This window comes from Drosophila eugracilis, unplaced genomic scaffold (genome assembly GCF_018153835.1).
Source record: "Drosophila eugracilis isolate 14026-0451.02 unplaced genomic scaffold, ASM1815383v1 contig_423, whole genome shotgun sequence".
Taxonomy (NCBI): Eukaryota; Metazoa; Arthropoda; class Insecta; order Diptera; family Drosophilidae; genus Drosophila; species Drosophila eugracilis.
The window spans coordinates 1,120,388-1,134,957 of record NW_024573287.1 but is presented as its reverse complement, the minus strand read 5'-3'; the positions used below and the strand labels follow the sequence as shown (position 1 = coordinate 1,134,957).

The 14,570-nt window shown below is 39.2% G+C and overlaps 3 protein-coding genes across 3 annotated transcripts; 2 read left to right on the top strand and 1 right to left on the bottom strand.

The window, feature by feature from the left end:
* Positions 1-3,502: 3,502 nt before the first annotated feature.
* On the top strand, positions 3,503-3,877 carry LOC121530234. The gene has a single exon (XM_041818967.1). The coding sequence runs from the start codon at positions 3,503-3,505 to the stop codon at positions 3,875-3,877; it is 375 nt and encodes a 124-aa protein (XP_041674901.1).
* A 6,556-nt stretch (positions 3,878-10,433) lies between these two features.
* On the top strand, positions 10,434-11,285 carry LOC108106702. Its single transcript, XM_017214322.2, is given in 3 exon segments — positions 10,434-10,488; positions 10,678-11,256; positions 11,258-11,285. Coding segments are annotated over 3 exon segments (618 nt in total). The 5' UTR covers positions 10,434-10,477.
* A 475-nt stretch (positions 11,286-11,760) lies between these two features.
* Positions 11,761-14,394, bottom strand: LOC108103566 (A-kinase anchor protein 10, mitochondrial). The gene is made up of 4 exons (XM_017209128.2): positions 14,232-14,394; positions 13,889-14,113; positions 12,612-13,664; positions 11,761-12,549 (listed from the first exon to the last, which is right to left on the bottom strand). Exons 1-4 carry the CDS (start codon positions 14,257-14,259, stop codon positions 12,044-12,046), a joined length of 1,812 nt encoding a protein of 603 aa, XP_017064617.1. The 5' UTR covers positions 14,260-14,394; the 3' UTR covers positions 11,761-12,043.
* Between the last annotated feature and the right edge of the window lie 176 nt (positions 14,395-14,570).

Here is a 14,570-nt window from a genome sequence, read left to right as displayed (position 1 = left end):
GTATCTGCAGAGTTTGGTCCACGAAGTGGAATTATAGAAAGTTAAAGAAACAAAGGTGAAGGTTTACAAACATAAAATAGCGAATCTTCAAAACCTGTGGCCACACAATTTTTTCCCTCTACAGAACCTATTACTATAAGCCAGGCTTTTCCACCATTTCATGTGCAACATAAAAAAAAATGGTTTAAAGAACATAATCCCCACAAAAAAAGCCAAGCTAAGCCTGAGCCGCTGCCAAACGCTGGGCTTCTACTTTCAATTAAGACCGATATGTACTTTCACTTCATCGCCTCAAATCACATTTGATGCGAGTCTAGTTCACTTTATTTTCGCTCTTTTCCTTTCACTGTGTTTTCCCAGCGAGGACTCCTTGCATTGTTACCACCAAAACGAAAATAACAACTACAATCCCGAACCACTTAAATCCCCATGTAATTACAGGCATCAAGAGTGGATGTGAGCTCTCGTGTATCGAGTCTGCCATTCATTGGGTCCTCCATCATATTTACCATTGGCTTTCATTTGGATTTTTATTGTTGGGATCTTCATCTGCTGCTGTTGCAGCCTGGCCTGGCCTGGCCTGGCCTGGCCTGGCCAGCTATATCCTTTTCTTCTCTCTAGCCTCCGCTTATTGCAAATATTTGTGCACTAAATTCTGCTGTCCCTAAAACTACTATCTTTCGCTGCCCAAACCACTCGACGAACTTCTTTCTTAGTCATTTTCATTGTGGTAATTGTCCAAGTTACGCACATTAATGTCCTCGGCACAAGGATATGCCGTGACTAACTCCATAAACGGTGGCAGTCAACAGAATAGGAGAGACTTTTGCTTAAATATGTAACTACATCTATATAAAACGTGATAAGCTAAATAAATAATAAAAGTAAAAAATAAACCAAACACAAAATTAGCCAAAATATCGTGAAATTTTGTGATATTAACTATAATTAATAAACCAGTAATAGGGACTCGACCGCAGGTGTGCATCTTACCCCAATCCTACTCCTTCTTCCTATTTCCGGTAGCGCCTCGTCCTGTTGTTGTCCTGGCTGTTCGGGGCGAGTCAGCAGTCAAGTGGTTGTCTGTCTCCACTCAAGTGTCAGCAGGACTCAGGACTGTCCTCTGCTCATCACACACCAACACTGGCACACTAACCCTCATACACACACACATTCCCATGCACGGGGACACAAGCTGGCAGCGATCCAAGTGGCTGAAAAGGGAGACTTAGTTGGAGGACACTGCGTGTGCCATTTTCACTTCCACTTCCGCCCGTACACACACACACACATCTGTATGCATATAATACATACATATGCATGAGTCCTTCACAATGTTGTCTGAATGCGAGTCCTGCGTCTAATCGTAAATATTCATAGGCCCTGTTTTGCTGCTTGATCCCTGGCCTTAGATTCCTCCCCTACCCCCCTTTTTACACCCGCCCGCTCCCGGGTAAGTTGTGTAATTTTCCGGCTTGAAAACTTATCTCGCTTTATACTTTCCCTCTGTTCCAGATTTCTTTGTTATTGGTGTAGTTTTTGTTCCACTTTTCTCTAGTTCTCCAAGTTTATGAGAGCCAGAGAGCAGCAGGACATAGGGAAAATGATTATTTTTAAATCTTCAGATTGAGCTGGAAATTTTGATAGTTTTCAATGAATGGAATAACCTTTATTTTAACCCTCACTGTATGAATGTTAATATCTTTTTGAATCTTCCCATAAAGTACTTCCAAATAAACTTTCCCATGTTTACAAGAAACTCCTTTTCCTTCCTCCATACTCGATGAAAGCTTCATTAATCCTATTTCCCTGGAATCGCACGCCCAAACAGGAAATTTCCCTGAGAAAGAACTTTCCCACGAACACCTTGCATTTCCGCTTTAATCTTTAAAGCGAAACTCTCGCACAAAACTCGCTTAAAAACTTGCACTCGAAACTTCATCTGCCGCACAAAGAGCAAACACAACACCGTAAAGAAGATCTGGCGCAGGACATGCGGGGAAACGTGGGTGTGTAATGGGGGCGAAATTTGGCAAACCTGCGGGAGTGGGATGGTAGGTGGGAGGGGGTGGTATACTGTCGTTGGCGGAAAAAGGCGAAACGGCCACTTGTAAGCAAACTCAAAGCGGGACAGGTCCCAGTTTCAAATATCAACGACGGCTTCGGTGAGTGCTTAAGCTCATCTATCAAAATATTTGTCGTAGCTTAAGCGACGAAAAGTATGTTAAAAGAAACTTGAAAAATATTGCCAAAGCAACAGCCAAAAAAAAACACAAAAAATAAAACTCCGACAAAGGAGGAGCGAATGGGAACCCCAAAGAACGGGACTAAAAGGCCGCGAGCGCAATACGAAAAGGATATCAAATAAATCGGATCCGGGCAGCAAAGGGTTAATTGAAGATTTGTGTCGTTTAGGTATTTTACAAAAATATTTTTTTTAACATATAGAGAGAGATATTTTTTTCTCTTTTTCAAAGCTTTCAAAATGTTATGATTAAAGGCCTTGGGAATGCATTTTTTAATTGCATTAAAATACATTGATAATCATTCTGCATTTTTGTAGCATATCCATTCCTTAAAAATTAATTTTAACATTCTTTAAGCATTTTTGACGGTAGTTTTCTCTGATAAAAGTAATTATTTGTTTTCAAATTTAATTTCCTCTTGCAAAGAAGAAAAGCGACACTGTTCTTAAAATTTTCAGGTGGGCATTCCTTGAACTAAATGAATAGTTTTGTACCAATCAGCTTTTAAGAGCTTGCTAAGGCAGTAGCCGGCACTTTGGTGTATGTCTTAGCTAAAATCCCTGATTTGTAAGAGTAGACAACCCTACTTGGATTCGCGCGGTTTAAAATTTTGAATTTAAGAGCTCAAAAAAAAGGTTTCTATAACAATAAAATTAAAATAAAATACAATTCAAGAATTAGTTTTGGATATTTGGAAATCGTCTGCAATTAGACATATGTAAAACTACATATAACTTCAATCTTTCAGCCTACCAAAATGAAGGCATTAATAAATATCATTCAACTATTCCGTTTATCGTTGCAATAAATTGATAAACACAACACCAGCGGCTTGCCCTGTTGTGTTGTTTCAACTTCAATTAATCCAAAACATCGGAGATTTTCGCATTAATCCACAGGCATTTGCAGTTCATCGCACATTTTATTATATTCACATCTCTCCTCAAGTGCCACTGTCTGCGGTTTCGAATTGAATCGGGCCTCGGGGCTCATATCTTTCATTAGCATTTTTAATGCCTATTTAACCTTTGTTTTTGAACCGAGTCTCGATTTTTTCCTGCTGAGTTTTTCTTTCAGCTTTCAGCAGGCTTTCCGTCTTCCGTATTTCGGTGATGAACTGTCATAAAAATATTTCTTCGCATTTTATCATTTTCTTTTGATCCACACAGGCGTTTACATTTTTTTGGTAAATTGAATTATTAAATGTATATTTGAAACCAATATAAAGTTAAAACTTATCATTCGCAGAAACCAACATGAGTTTCTCTTTGGTGCGGAAGCACTTAAACCAAATGGGGACGCCAAAGTTCCGATCGACTTTGTGTCGCAGCTATATACCCATGGCAGGTCCACCACGGTTTCCGATGAGCGGTGCTCAGCGCTTTATCATGGGAGGCGGAACCATGGTTATCATGATGATCATTCCCTTCTGGTGCCTATTCAACATGCCTCGATGGTCGAGGATGCACTTGGGCCTTCCGCCGTTGGAGGAGGAGGAACAGAAGGAGGAGCCGCCACCGGCAGAAGCACAGGAGGAGCAGTCCAAGGACAAAGGCAAGGACAAAGGCAAGGATAAGGACAAGGATAAGGACAAGGGCAAGGAAAAGGACAAGAAGGAAGAGAAGAAATAAACACAACACGAACTCTTTTTAAACGGTGACTTCTTAGATACTTTTACTGGGGTCTTCACAAGAACATGCATTAGTATCCTTAACATATTAACACCTTTCAATGAACATTTATCACAACCAAAAATTATTAAAATTGCGTGTTAATTTGACTATAAAATCACTTGTTTATTTCATGAAGTGTAATTAATATCAAAACATCTTAATAACCTTCGAAATCCTTTTTCTTTTAACCACTTTTTTATAACCATCGTAAAATGTCAACCTCATCGATAGTGAAAGTGGGTGAAACCTTATTAAATCATTTCTCCTTGCTCAGGTTGTGATTTAGTTGACTTGATTTACTTTGCAGCCCCCGAATAGATCCGCTTTGATGTCTGCCCACCAATTAAGGATCCCCAGTAGCAACACAGACAATAAACCATCCATTGTCCACATCCAATTAGTTGGCTCAAACACCTCGGCTAAAAGCTAAACCGAAAGCTCCTGTGCAAATGCTCCTCGACAACCAACCACAAGACCATTTTCCATGGCTGCCTGCCACAAATCAAAATGCTGGAAAACTAAACAAACCAAAATGGACAAAAAAGTAAAGAGAAACCGAAAATCCCAAACAAGCCGAGAAAACCCAAAAAGCAAAGTGCCAACTTTCATTAAAAGTATTTTTGCGCTCATTGCCAATGCATTCAATTGTGGACTTTGTGGGTCTCTTAGAGTCCCAGGCCTAGTCTAAGCCTGCGACTTGACTTTGACCACCTCCTCATGATCTACAACACACCGTGACCTTCTTCGCCTTCGCTACATAGAAAGAAAAGTTTAGTTTTTGTCAAGCCATTAAGGACTTTTTATTAGATATTTTTTTGAAGCTTCTTCTTTTGCTTGGGAATAATTGTTTTGATATTTTGTATTATTATTAAATATATCATCTTTAAAAAAGTCAACCGAATAATCAACATTATATAACATAAAATATTTGCCGTGCAGAGAAAGACTCGCCACAAGTCCAACCAAAAGAAAATCCAGAAACGGCAAACATTCGCACACAAAAATTTGAAAAAGTAAAACCGTCGAGGAAAGTGAATTTCTTTTTAAGCAAATCAACTTGCCACGCCTCCTATCAACCCCTTAGTCCCCACCAGAGAACGTCAAGGGTGTCTTTTTTCGGCACCCGAATCACACTTATACATTTCGAGTGTGTGTCGCACTCATGAACAGCAAGAAAAGAGCACACACCCGGAGTGCACAGATCGCTTTGTGCGTTTTGGGTGTTTGCGTTTTTGACACCCGCTCAATTCTATACACATGATCCTAATGCACAGACACCCGACACACTCATAGCAAATGAAGCGAGTCTCTGAGACACCCATGTTTTTGGGAAAAGTGAGTCGGGTGTCTTGAAATGAGTCGGGTGTCTTGAAATGATTCGAGTGTCTTTAAATGAGTCGGGTGTTTCGGGTGTCTTCGACTGATCTGAGTGTTTCGGGTGTCTTCAGCTGTATTGCATGAGCAGGTCATTGAGGGTTGAGCGAATAATTTTACATGAAGGGAATGAAGGAAATCCCAATAATTTAATCTTAGAAAAGTATATTTCTAATAATACAAATTATTGCCGTCTTCAGTAACTAATATGAAAAAATAAGAGTATATAATCATTACAAGTGTTCAATGACAAAGTCTTAAAAAAACCAAAATAAAACGTTCATTGCATCAGTATTTTAGGATTTTCCGTGTAGACATCAAACAATCTACCTGCAAATGTATTCCCGTTTTTTGCAGATGCGTATAAAAATACAGATCATAAGTCAATTGCACTGCGAATAGCAGGTAGATGGCCTGACATGGAAAATCATAAAATATTTGGCCTTTTTTAAGGGGCCATTATTGGGATTTCCTTCCTTCCTTTCATGTAAAATTATTCGGTCAACCCTCAATGACCTGCTCATGCAATACAGCTGAAGACACCCGAAACACTCAGATCAGTCGAAGACACCCGAAACACCCGACTCTTTTAAAGACACTCGAATCATTTCAAGACACCCGACTCATTTCAAGACACCCGACTCACTTTTCCCAAAAACATGGGTGTCTCAGAGACTCGCTTCATTTGCTATGAGTGTGTCGGGTGTCTGTTGAAAAGAGTACTGTGTAGCGGCGGCTGAAGAGTCATTTCCCAATAAAATAAATAAAGAACTAAAATTATTATATAGGCTTTATATTTTGTTTTTTGGTAATCGACTGCTAAAGGGAAGCTTTTACTTCGGGAGTTTCCCAATGGCTAAGACGCAGAATCAGCTGCAGCAGGGAGGCTTAGGAAAGCTGCAATATCAGCTGTTTTGTATTTTCGGTAACCTAAATAGAATGTAGCTTGATCCATTCTCGGTCTTTTCTGTCGAAACCCTCACGAAGTGCCGACGCAAGCTAATATCACTCTCCGCGAGTTTAAAATTTTCACCAGCGCAAGATCCCGCAAGTGCAAAGTGGTTTTATTTTTATCCCAAATACCACATTTGCGCCAGTGAAAAGGGCAGCCTAAGCCTATGTTCGTGGGTTTTTTTTTGGTTCGTCGCGGCTTTATAAAAGCGCGACCTCGTCGCAGTCGTATTATAATTTGTCAGGTGAATATAAAAAAAATATTTGTTTAATACTTCCAGGGTACTTATTGTGGCCGTTCTTAAAGATTCTTTGCGGTCCACATCAAAGCACCCCGGGAGCCCTCCTGGTGGAGGCTCCCAGATTAGAAGCGGCTAAACCCCATCCGGTTAATCCGTGATCCTAGATCATCATCATCATCATCATTTTCATCCTCATAAATCATTGGTGGCCGGAAAACGGAGGTTAGGGATGGTATAAGGGAATTTTCGGAGACCCAACGCTGCCCAAGACCCGTTGAGCGAAAGGGCGTTGACCCCCATCAGCTATGGAATATCGAGCAAAGGGGAATTATCAAAAACCGCTAGCCCAGCAGACCAGCCCCAACCTCATGGCGATCACTTTTATTTTCTCACCACCATTTCATCCCCCAAATCACGAGCGTTATTAACATGTTTTAATTTTATTTTTTTATTATTCAATAGTTTTAATTTTTAGTTTAAATTTAAATTAATTACAGGCTTTTAGTAAAGTGAAGAGAAACGAATTCGAAGAATATGAAGATTATTAATTTAAAAATGATCATCAGTTTATTTTAAATCGTTTATTTTAATTCTCGTGCGGAAATTAGTTCGTTTTAAAATTCTATGGTGTACCAAAAACCCACTAACTCATTTACAGCAACCCAAAGCAGAGATCGATCTTTCGCCGATGGACTTACAGTGAGTGATTTATTTACCTTTTACACATGCACTGAGAAAATTTTCTCGAGTCGCACTGAATTTTTGAATTTAAAAAATGTAATTCATTCATCCACACGAACAAAACTAACAAGAGCACGAATTTCATTTAAATGATTTAATTTAATTAAATTAAAGTGGTGACTAACGGATACTCTATCCTTATGAATTTTAAATTTTTATCATATTTTTAATACCCTCATTTAAAATTTATTATCACCTTCATATTGATATTTACTTTTACCAAATTTTATTATATTATATATATACCCATATTTCTTGGAACATTTACATAGTAATTTTTATTTTTATAAATTTTACATATAAGTTTCCCTCTCATATAATTAGGATATTTTTTTTTATGCAAGCAAACATTTAGGAATAATGCAAAACACTTCATTAGTCATAGCCAAATTTTTTTGTTAGTTTTATTCTGAATTAAATCTTATAATGAATTGAAATATCTTCTGTTTGAACTGAGCTGATGACTCCACGGTTGTAGGGTGTTCAAAGGGGTCACTAAAGCATTGCTTTATCGGACTGTGGCCAAAGGTAGGGTGGGCAGTACGCAAGCCTATTTACATCTGTGGCAGCGCAAACTTTCTACTTCTCTCCTCTCTCTTTCTTTCTAAATCTATCTTTTCCGCGTCGAATTAATTCTTCCGTTCTCCCGGTTTGGTATCTAGCTATCTATCTTGTCGCCAGCACGCTCAATTCTGGACTTTACTTGATATTAAAATGTGGCCGTGTTAGGATTTGTATGGAAAATCTTAGCCCTAATCTAACATCAGAAGTGGGATCACTACCAACTCCTGCCTTTTCTGAAGATCAGTGGCGTACTATTGTGGAAATCGCAAATGATTCTGTGCGTCCACAAAATCAAGTGGTTTTACCAAAATTTAACCCAGTTGTAACTAGAGCTGATGCGACTCAATGGTGTGCAATGGACGAACAGCAGATTGATGGCAGCCCACTTATCATGACGTTGAGTAGTTCCATACAGGGCTTCAGCTTGGCTTGCACAGATCTGCTATCCCGGCATTAATTGGGAGCAGTTTAAAGAACTATTTATCCAGCGTTTTGAGACTAAGGAAACGCCGGCAGCTACGTTTCTGAATTATAAACAGCCTAATCCGCGAAAAATTCTTGCCACCAACGCAAACAGTTTATAGGTTTGGCGTCTTATTTTCGAAAATTTGTGTCTCGGTTCTCACAGATTATGAAAGCGATATATTCCTTAACTTCCAGTAAAAGTGTGTTTAATTGGAATAACAAGTTGGAAGATATTAGAAAAATTGTATTGCTATCCTTGTAAATGAGGTTGTACTTGTTATTTTGATCCACAACATCCAATAGAGTAACACACAGATGCAAGCTCTTACGGTTATGATGCAATGTTAATGCATCGAATCAACGGTAGTACTCCTGTAGTAGAGTATTTTAGTAAAACTACTTCGCCTACAGAGTCTAGATACCATTCATACGAATTAGAAACCTTGGCAGTGGCAGAATCCGTTAAACAGTTCCGTCATTATTTAGTTGGTCGTTCGTTTGTAGTGTATACTGATTGTAATTTTTTTTAAATCATCGCGGACATCGCGTATTTGCAGTCTGTTGGTTTCAAAATCGAATATTGAGAAGGAAAGAGCATGGCGCATGTGGATTTTTTATCGAGAAATCAAATGTTTGGAAGCCACCAAAGTTAAAAAGTCTTTAGTCCCTGAAAAGCGTGTAAACTTGGCAGAAATCTCAAGTGACTGGATTGTGGAAAATTTTCAGAATTTTGTACATTACAGAAGCTTACAGGAGGAAGCCGTGCAAATGGTCAAGTTGAACGTGTGATGAGTACACTTAAGAATCTACTGTCAGCGGTTGAATCGAGTCACCGATCTTGGCAAGATGCTTTAGGTGAGGTACAACTTGCCTTGAATTGCACAGTTAGTAATGCAACCAAAACAAGTCCCCTAGAGTTGATTGTCGGCAAGGAGGCTCGTCCTTTGGGTTTGACTCCAACGTATGATACAGAAATGGTGGAATGCTAGGTATAGGGCAATTGAAGGTATGAACAATCAAGCTAATAACGACAAAATAAAGTTCGATAAAAATAAATCAGCAGTTGAACGACATAAAATTGGAGATTTTGTTTTACTGAAAAATGAAGAACCCCATCAAATTAAATTAGATGCAAAGTTTAAAGGACCATTTTTGGTTAGTGAAGTTCTAAAAGGAGATAGAAATATCTTGAAGTCATTGCATAATAAGAGAACTTATAAATATTGTCATGAAGTTTTGAGAAAGATGCCGAAAGTTGGAACATGGCGTGTGGGGCTCTTGACGGGACTATGCTCTTAATCAAAAGGAAATCATAGTGACGATAACTAGAGTCGAATTTTAAATTGCTGAGAAGCAAATGGAATGAATTAAATGTTAAAATGAAATGGATTATGTAATGAGAATAGGAATTGAAATTTGTTTATAATGTTGTGTAGAATGTAAAATAATGAAAGATTATGAAATAAGAGAAAATGATGAAAGAGCGTAAGGTAATATACCGAATAAATAAATGCTATTTGAAATTGATGAGTAAAAGAAAACACAAGATAAGTCATATTTGTAATATTAAGATCACAGTACACCACTAGCCATGGTGGTTTACATTAGGTGCCCCAAACAACATAGATTTATTTTCTCTTGTCTGGGGATTCCCCGAGTCATTATTATACAACACCATTTTCCTTTAGCCTCAAAAACCCAAATCTTCACCCGTCTGACCCACTGCCTAGTGGATAGTTTAACTTCATTTTCCTCGGCGGTTAATAGCTGTTAACCAACGTTTTTAATGGTCATGGACAACGCTACCAAACCACTGGATCACCGCCAAAGTCAAGGAAAACTTTTTGCGTTAAGAGAATCGCGAAAACGCAAATAGAAAAACCCGTTTGCTCCAAATGAAAGGGAAAACAAATGGAGATGTTGGGGAAAGAGGAATAGCTGGAGTAGGAGGAGTTGCTGCCTGGACAACTTGACTGGATGAGGCTATTATGTCATCGCCATCGCCATTCCGGAAAGCGGTGGGATGGACTTTGTTATGATGATAAGTCCGCTGGTTCCGGTTTTGGGGTTTTGCTGTTTCAGGCGATCAAAATGGAGCTGCCATCGATTTTTGGCATCCAATTGGGGCTTTAACACGGGGCCCCATTCGCGGAGATCTCACATTTGAAGTCTGGCAACCGAGCTGTAAAGACGTGACAGGACAGTAGTTAAGTTCAAAAGGATGGGTTTCAGGTGAGCATGCGCTTTAAAGTGTTTGTTAAGAGAAATCTCTTCGAACTAAATTTGTTTGGATGGGGGTTACTGTATTGAAAAGTTTTTACAAAGACTAAAATATAATTTCAAATTATTGAACCAATTAAAAGTGTAAGAAAGGAATGATAAAGAATATTAATGTTGAATTTTTGTTGAAACCTTTCCTAGAATTATTCTCTTAGCTGCCACCGGCTTGGGCGCAATGTACATGATGCACCTCTTAGCCCAGGATTGGGTTAAGATCCGACCCATCCGGGGAATAACCCAACTAGCCGGAATGGCCGTCCAACCCATTCAACAGGTTATTGCACCCATCCAACAAGCAAGCGGGGCTTTGAATTTATTTCGCAGCAGAAGAGATGCAAGTTTTACCCATGATCTTGGTTGGGTGCGAAACACCCAGGACTCCGGTGGAGGAAGTGGAAAGAGGGGTACTGCAGGAGAAGTGGTCCATAGACCAGCACCAGCCATCGATTGGAAGCGAATTCTCTCGAGAGATCCTTTCGAATGCCTGCAATCCCTAATCTGCCAGCTAATGTCCGGAGCCGAAGCCAAAGTTCCGGAGGCGGAGTTGCTCATGGATTATCTGGAATCATCGCTGGAGATGGCTCCGGCTAAAATCGCTCGAGCGTTTAGTAGAGGGTTGGCATTAAGGGGTTCCACAGAGCTCTGCTATAGCGAATATCCTTTTTGCCTTTATTCCGCTAAAACAATGTTGCGCATTCTGCGTTGGTTCAGTGAAACGGGGAGATATCCCCGTAGAGGAAGTGGCTTAGTTATATATATATATGAGTTTGACTGCAATAAATTTAAGGAGAGATTAAAGAAGGAAGTCAAAATGCGCGTTTCTTTTTTGGTTAAAGGTGTCAGATATGTTAAAAACTCATTTTCGGGTTTTTGTATTCCTGATTTGGCGGAAATCTTCAAATGGATACTTTCACAATTTCGCGTTTTATCTAGCTTATTTAAATACAAAATGTCTTAGTTACGGAGTAACAATATATGAGATATAGATAAAGTGATTATTTAATAATTGAAAATATCGAATTAATTTAAAAAATAAGATAGGATAAATATTTAGAAATAATAATAATAACCCAATATACAAAATAACAGCATGGTTATAGAAAAATTTTATTAATAACAATAAATTTTCCTTTGTAGTTATCATCAGTATGCAAAAATATTCATATACATTATATATTACAAATGATTAATCATATTTAAACGGAATGAAGTAAAGACTCGATATCGATTTAGCTTCCTTATATTTGAGATTTGGGATTTGTTGCTTTAAATAACAAATGAGCGAGCAATAGTTCAGTTAATAATAGGCTTTCAAAGCCCACAGCATTAACGAAAATAAGTTAAGATAAAATATTTGATTTGTTCAACATAATTTGTACATAAGATAGATAGTCAGAGAGCTTCGGTTGCGATTTCATTTTGTGCACATTTTAAAGAGATTCTTATTGATTTGAGCAAAAAATAATAATTTATAAATGATAAATAAATTCCATAACGGTGAAGCACATTATGTCAGCGGAGGAATCTTGCCACTGAGTGTGACACTCGTAACATCCTTGACAATCATCTCAGCCACTTGCCAGGCAATTTCCTCTTGCACATTATCCTCTGGCAGATTTACCAACTTTCGCATTGCATTTCTGATTTTATTTCCGCTGACACTTAAGGACCATGGTTGGGATTTAAGAGCCACTGCATCTACAGCCTCAAAGTCCCGTTCATAGCGTCCCAAGGAGTTGACAAAACCGAATTTAAGTGCGCCTACTGGACGCTGCCACAAAAGTTGGGGATTCGTCAATTGCCTTGCATCGATATTGAGATTGCCAGATTCTTGGTTAATCGATGTTTTCGATGGTGTTTGATCCATGGAAGCCAGCAGTGTGTTGTGTTGAGAAATGTGCGTGTAGTCTGACATGGATAGGGTTTTTCGGTGACGCTGCTGTGCATTAGAAGTTTTGCCAGTTCTTCGCAGGCTCAACTTTTGCTGTATACCTGGGTGTGGGGTGGAGTTATCTATGAAAGTTAAACGGAAGTTATTACAAATCTTGCTCATGAGTTTATGTTTCAGTACAAACCTCTCTTAACCTTCAGTTCATTCACATAGTTATCAAAGATGTGTGACTTTAAAAAATCAGAAAAATACTTTTGCTCTAGATACTTGGCCGTAACCAAAAGCGCCAAATCAAAGGCTTGCCACTGTTCACCTGGAGCACAGATGGCCTGTTCTACTCGTAATCGCAGCTTCTGGGACATCCAGAGGCGACACTCGGATTGCAGGGAGAAGTATTTATCGTAAATGATCATGGCATCGCTTTGGGCCGCCTTAAGATCCTCCTCCTTTTCTCCAGAGGCAAAACTCTTGCGAAAATTTATGCCTGTGATCCAAAACTCCAGACACTCCCGCTCTTGTCGCTGTTCCAGGTACTCGGTAAAGTAAAATAAAGCCAGTTCGCTATTCAACACATCATAGATATTAATGGAACCACCTTCGATCAACTCTAAGCAGTAGGTTGAATAGTAGCCGCTTTGTAGGAATCCCTGCAAATGATCCCTCTCCAATTGATCCAACACAAACTCCCTGGCTTCATCAAAGCAGTTGGCTGGGATTGGTTTAACGCACTCAGATTTATCCCTTCCGCAAAGGAGCAAAGAAATGTGCGCAAGGATGACGATTGGCAGTTCCACTTGAAGACTGGCATTCACTATCAGATACTTTTGGTATATGGCAATGGCATCGCTAATGCTGGCACGGGAAAGTTCAGAACTCGTGACACATTCCGGCCCAGATTTTTGCCTATTAATCTGTTTGTTGGTCTCCGCATATATGCGGCTCTTTTCGTCGTCTGTTAGGGGTTTCCGCATGGACAGATCACACAACGTCTTCAGTTCAGGTACATCTTTTTCATCTTTGTGTGGAGAAGATTGTTCAGCCCTTTTAGGAGGCTCCACCGGTTCTTCCTTCTCTTGCGTGATCGCCGCTCGCTTAAAGTTCTCAATGTCCAGGTAAAATTTGATCAAAGGGAGCGCTTGTCGGGTGTCCAGATACTGCACAAAGAAGCTCAGGCAGTTGGGATCTTTGACAATGGAAGCCAGATTCATGGTAAGGCGCGAGTTGTAAGTGAAAATTTCTGAGAAAATATATGAGTTATTATTAAGTGCTAGTTAATATTATTGTCACTTATTTTATTCAAACTGTCTTTAGAAATTGGAAAACTGTAAGTATAAGACTATTTTTAATTAAATAAATAGAAGCTAGCGATTGTGCAATTTTAGTGGGATTCCCACCATGTTCATATGCGATTCAAAGGTACAAACGTGCGATTAATTAAATAATGCGCGGTGAGGTAATTACCATCGTTGCTGGAGAGACTGATACCATCTGAGGGGGCTCCTCCTCCGGCTCCCACGCCCCCTACGCTGTACTCTTCCTCCGCCTCTAGGAACACCTCGTCACAGAAACTGGTTGTCGAGCGTAGTGAGTGACGTTTGTGCGCCATGACTGCATCGACGGTGTCCACATCATCGGCTGTTTGCCCACAATTGGCATCCGTGGCATCTTGGCTGCTGCGACGGAGGCCTAAGTAAACGAAAACAATATTGGTGTCAACAGAAGGGCGAAGAAGAAAAACAAGCGGATAAGAGGGCGGGGAGTTGGGTGAAAACGGCAGAGAAAATCTTTAAATTTCTACACTCACTGGCTTGCCTCTTGATGTAATTTAACATATTTACATTCTCCGGCTTTCGGTGGTTTCTGAAACTTCTTTTTTTGCTTTAATTTGTTGATTTATTCAAGTGATTTATAAATGAATTTAATGCGATGCGACGGTAAATATTATGAAAATAGTTATTGCGATAGGGTATTTTTATCAGTTGATTAATGTTGGTATAATTTATATAGAAGGTCACACCAGTTGAAATACTATTTAGTTAACATTTATGTTATCGGCAATGGTTTATGTCTTTACTTATTCACCATTTGAAAAATTCATCTAAAACATAATTAAATGAAAATAACAAAACTACTATCTATTCTT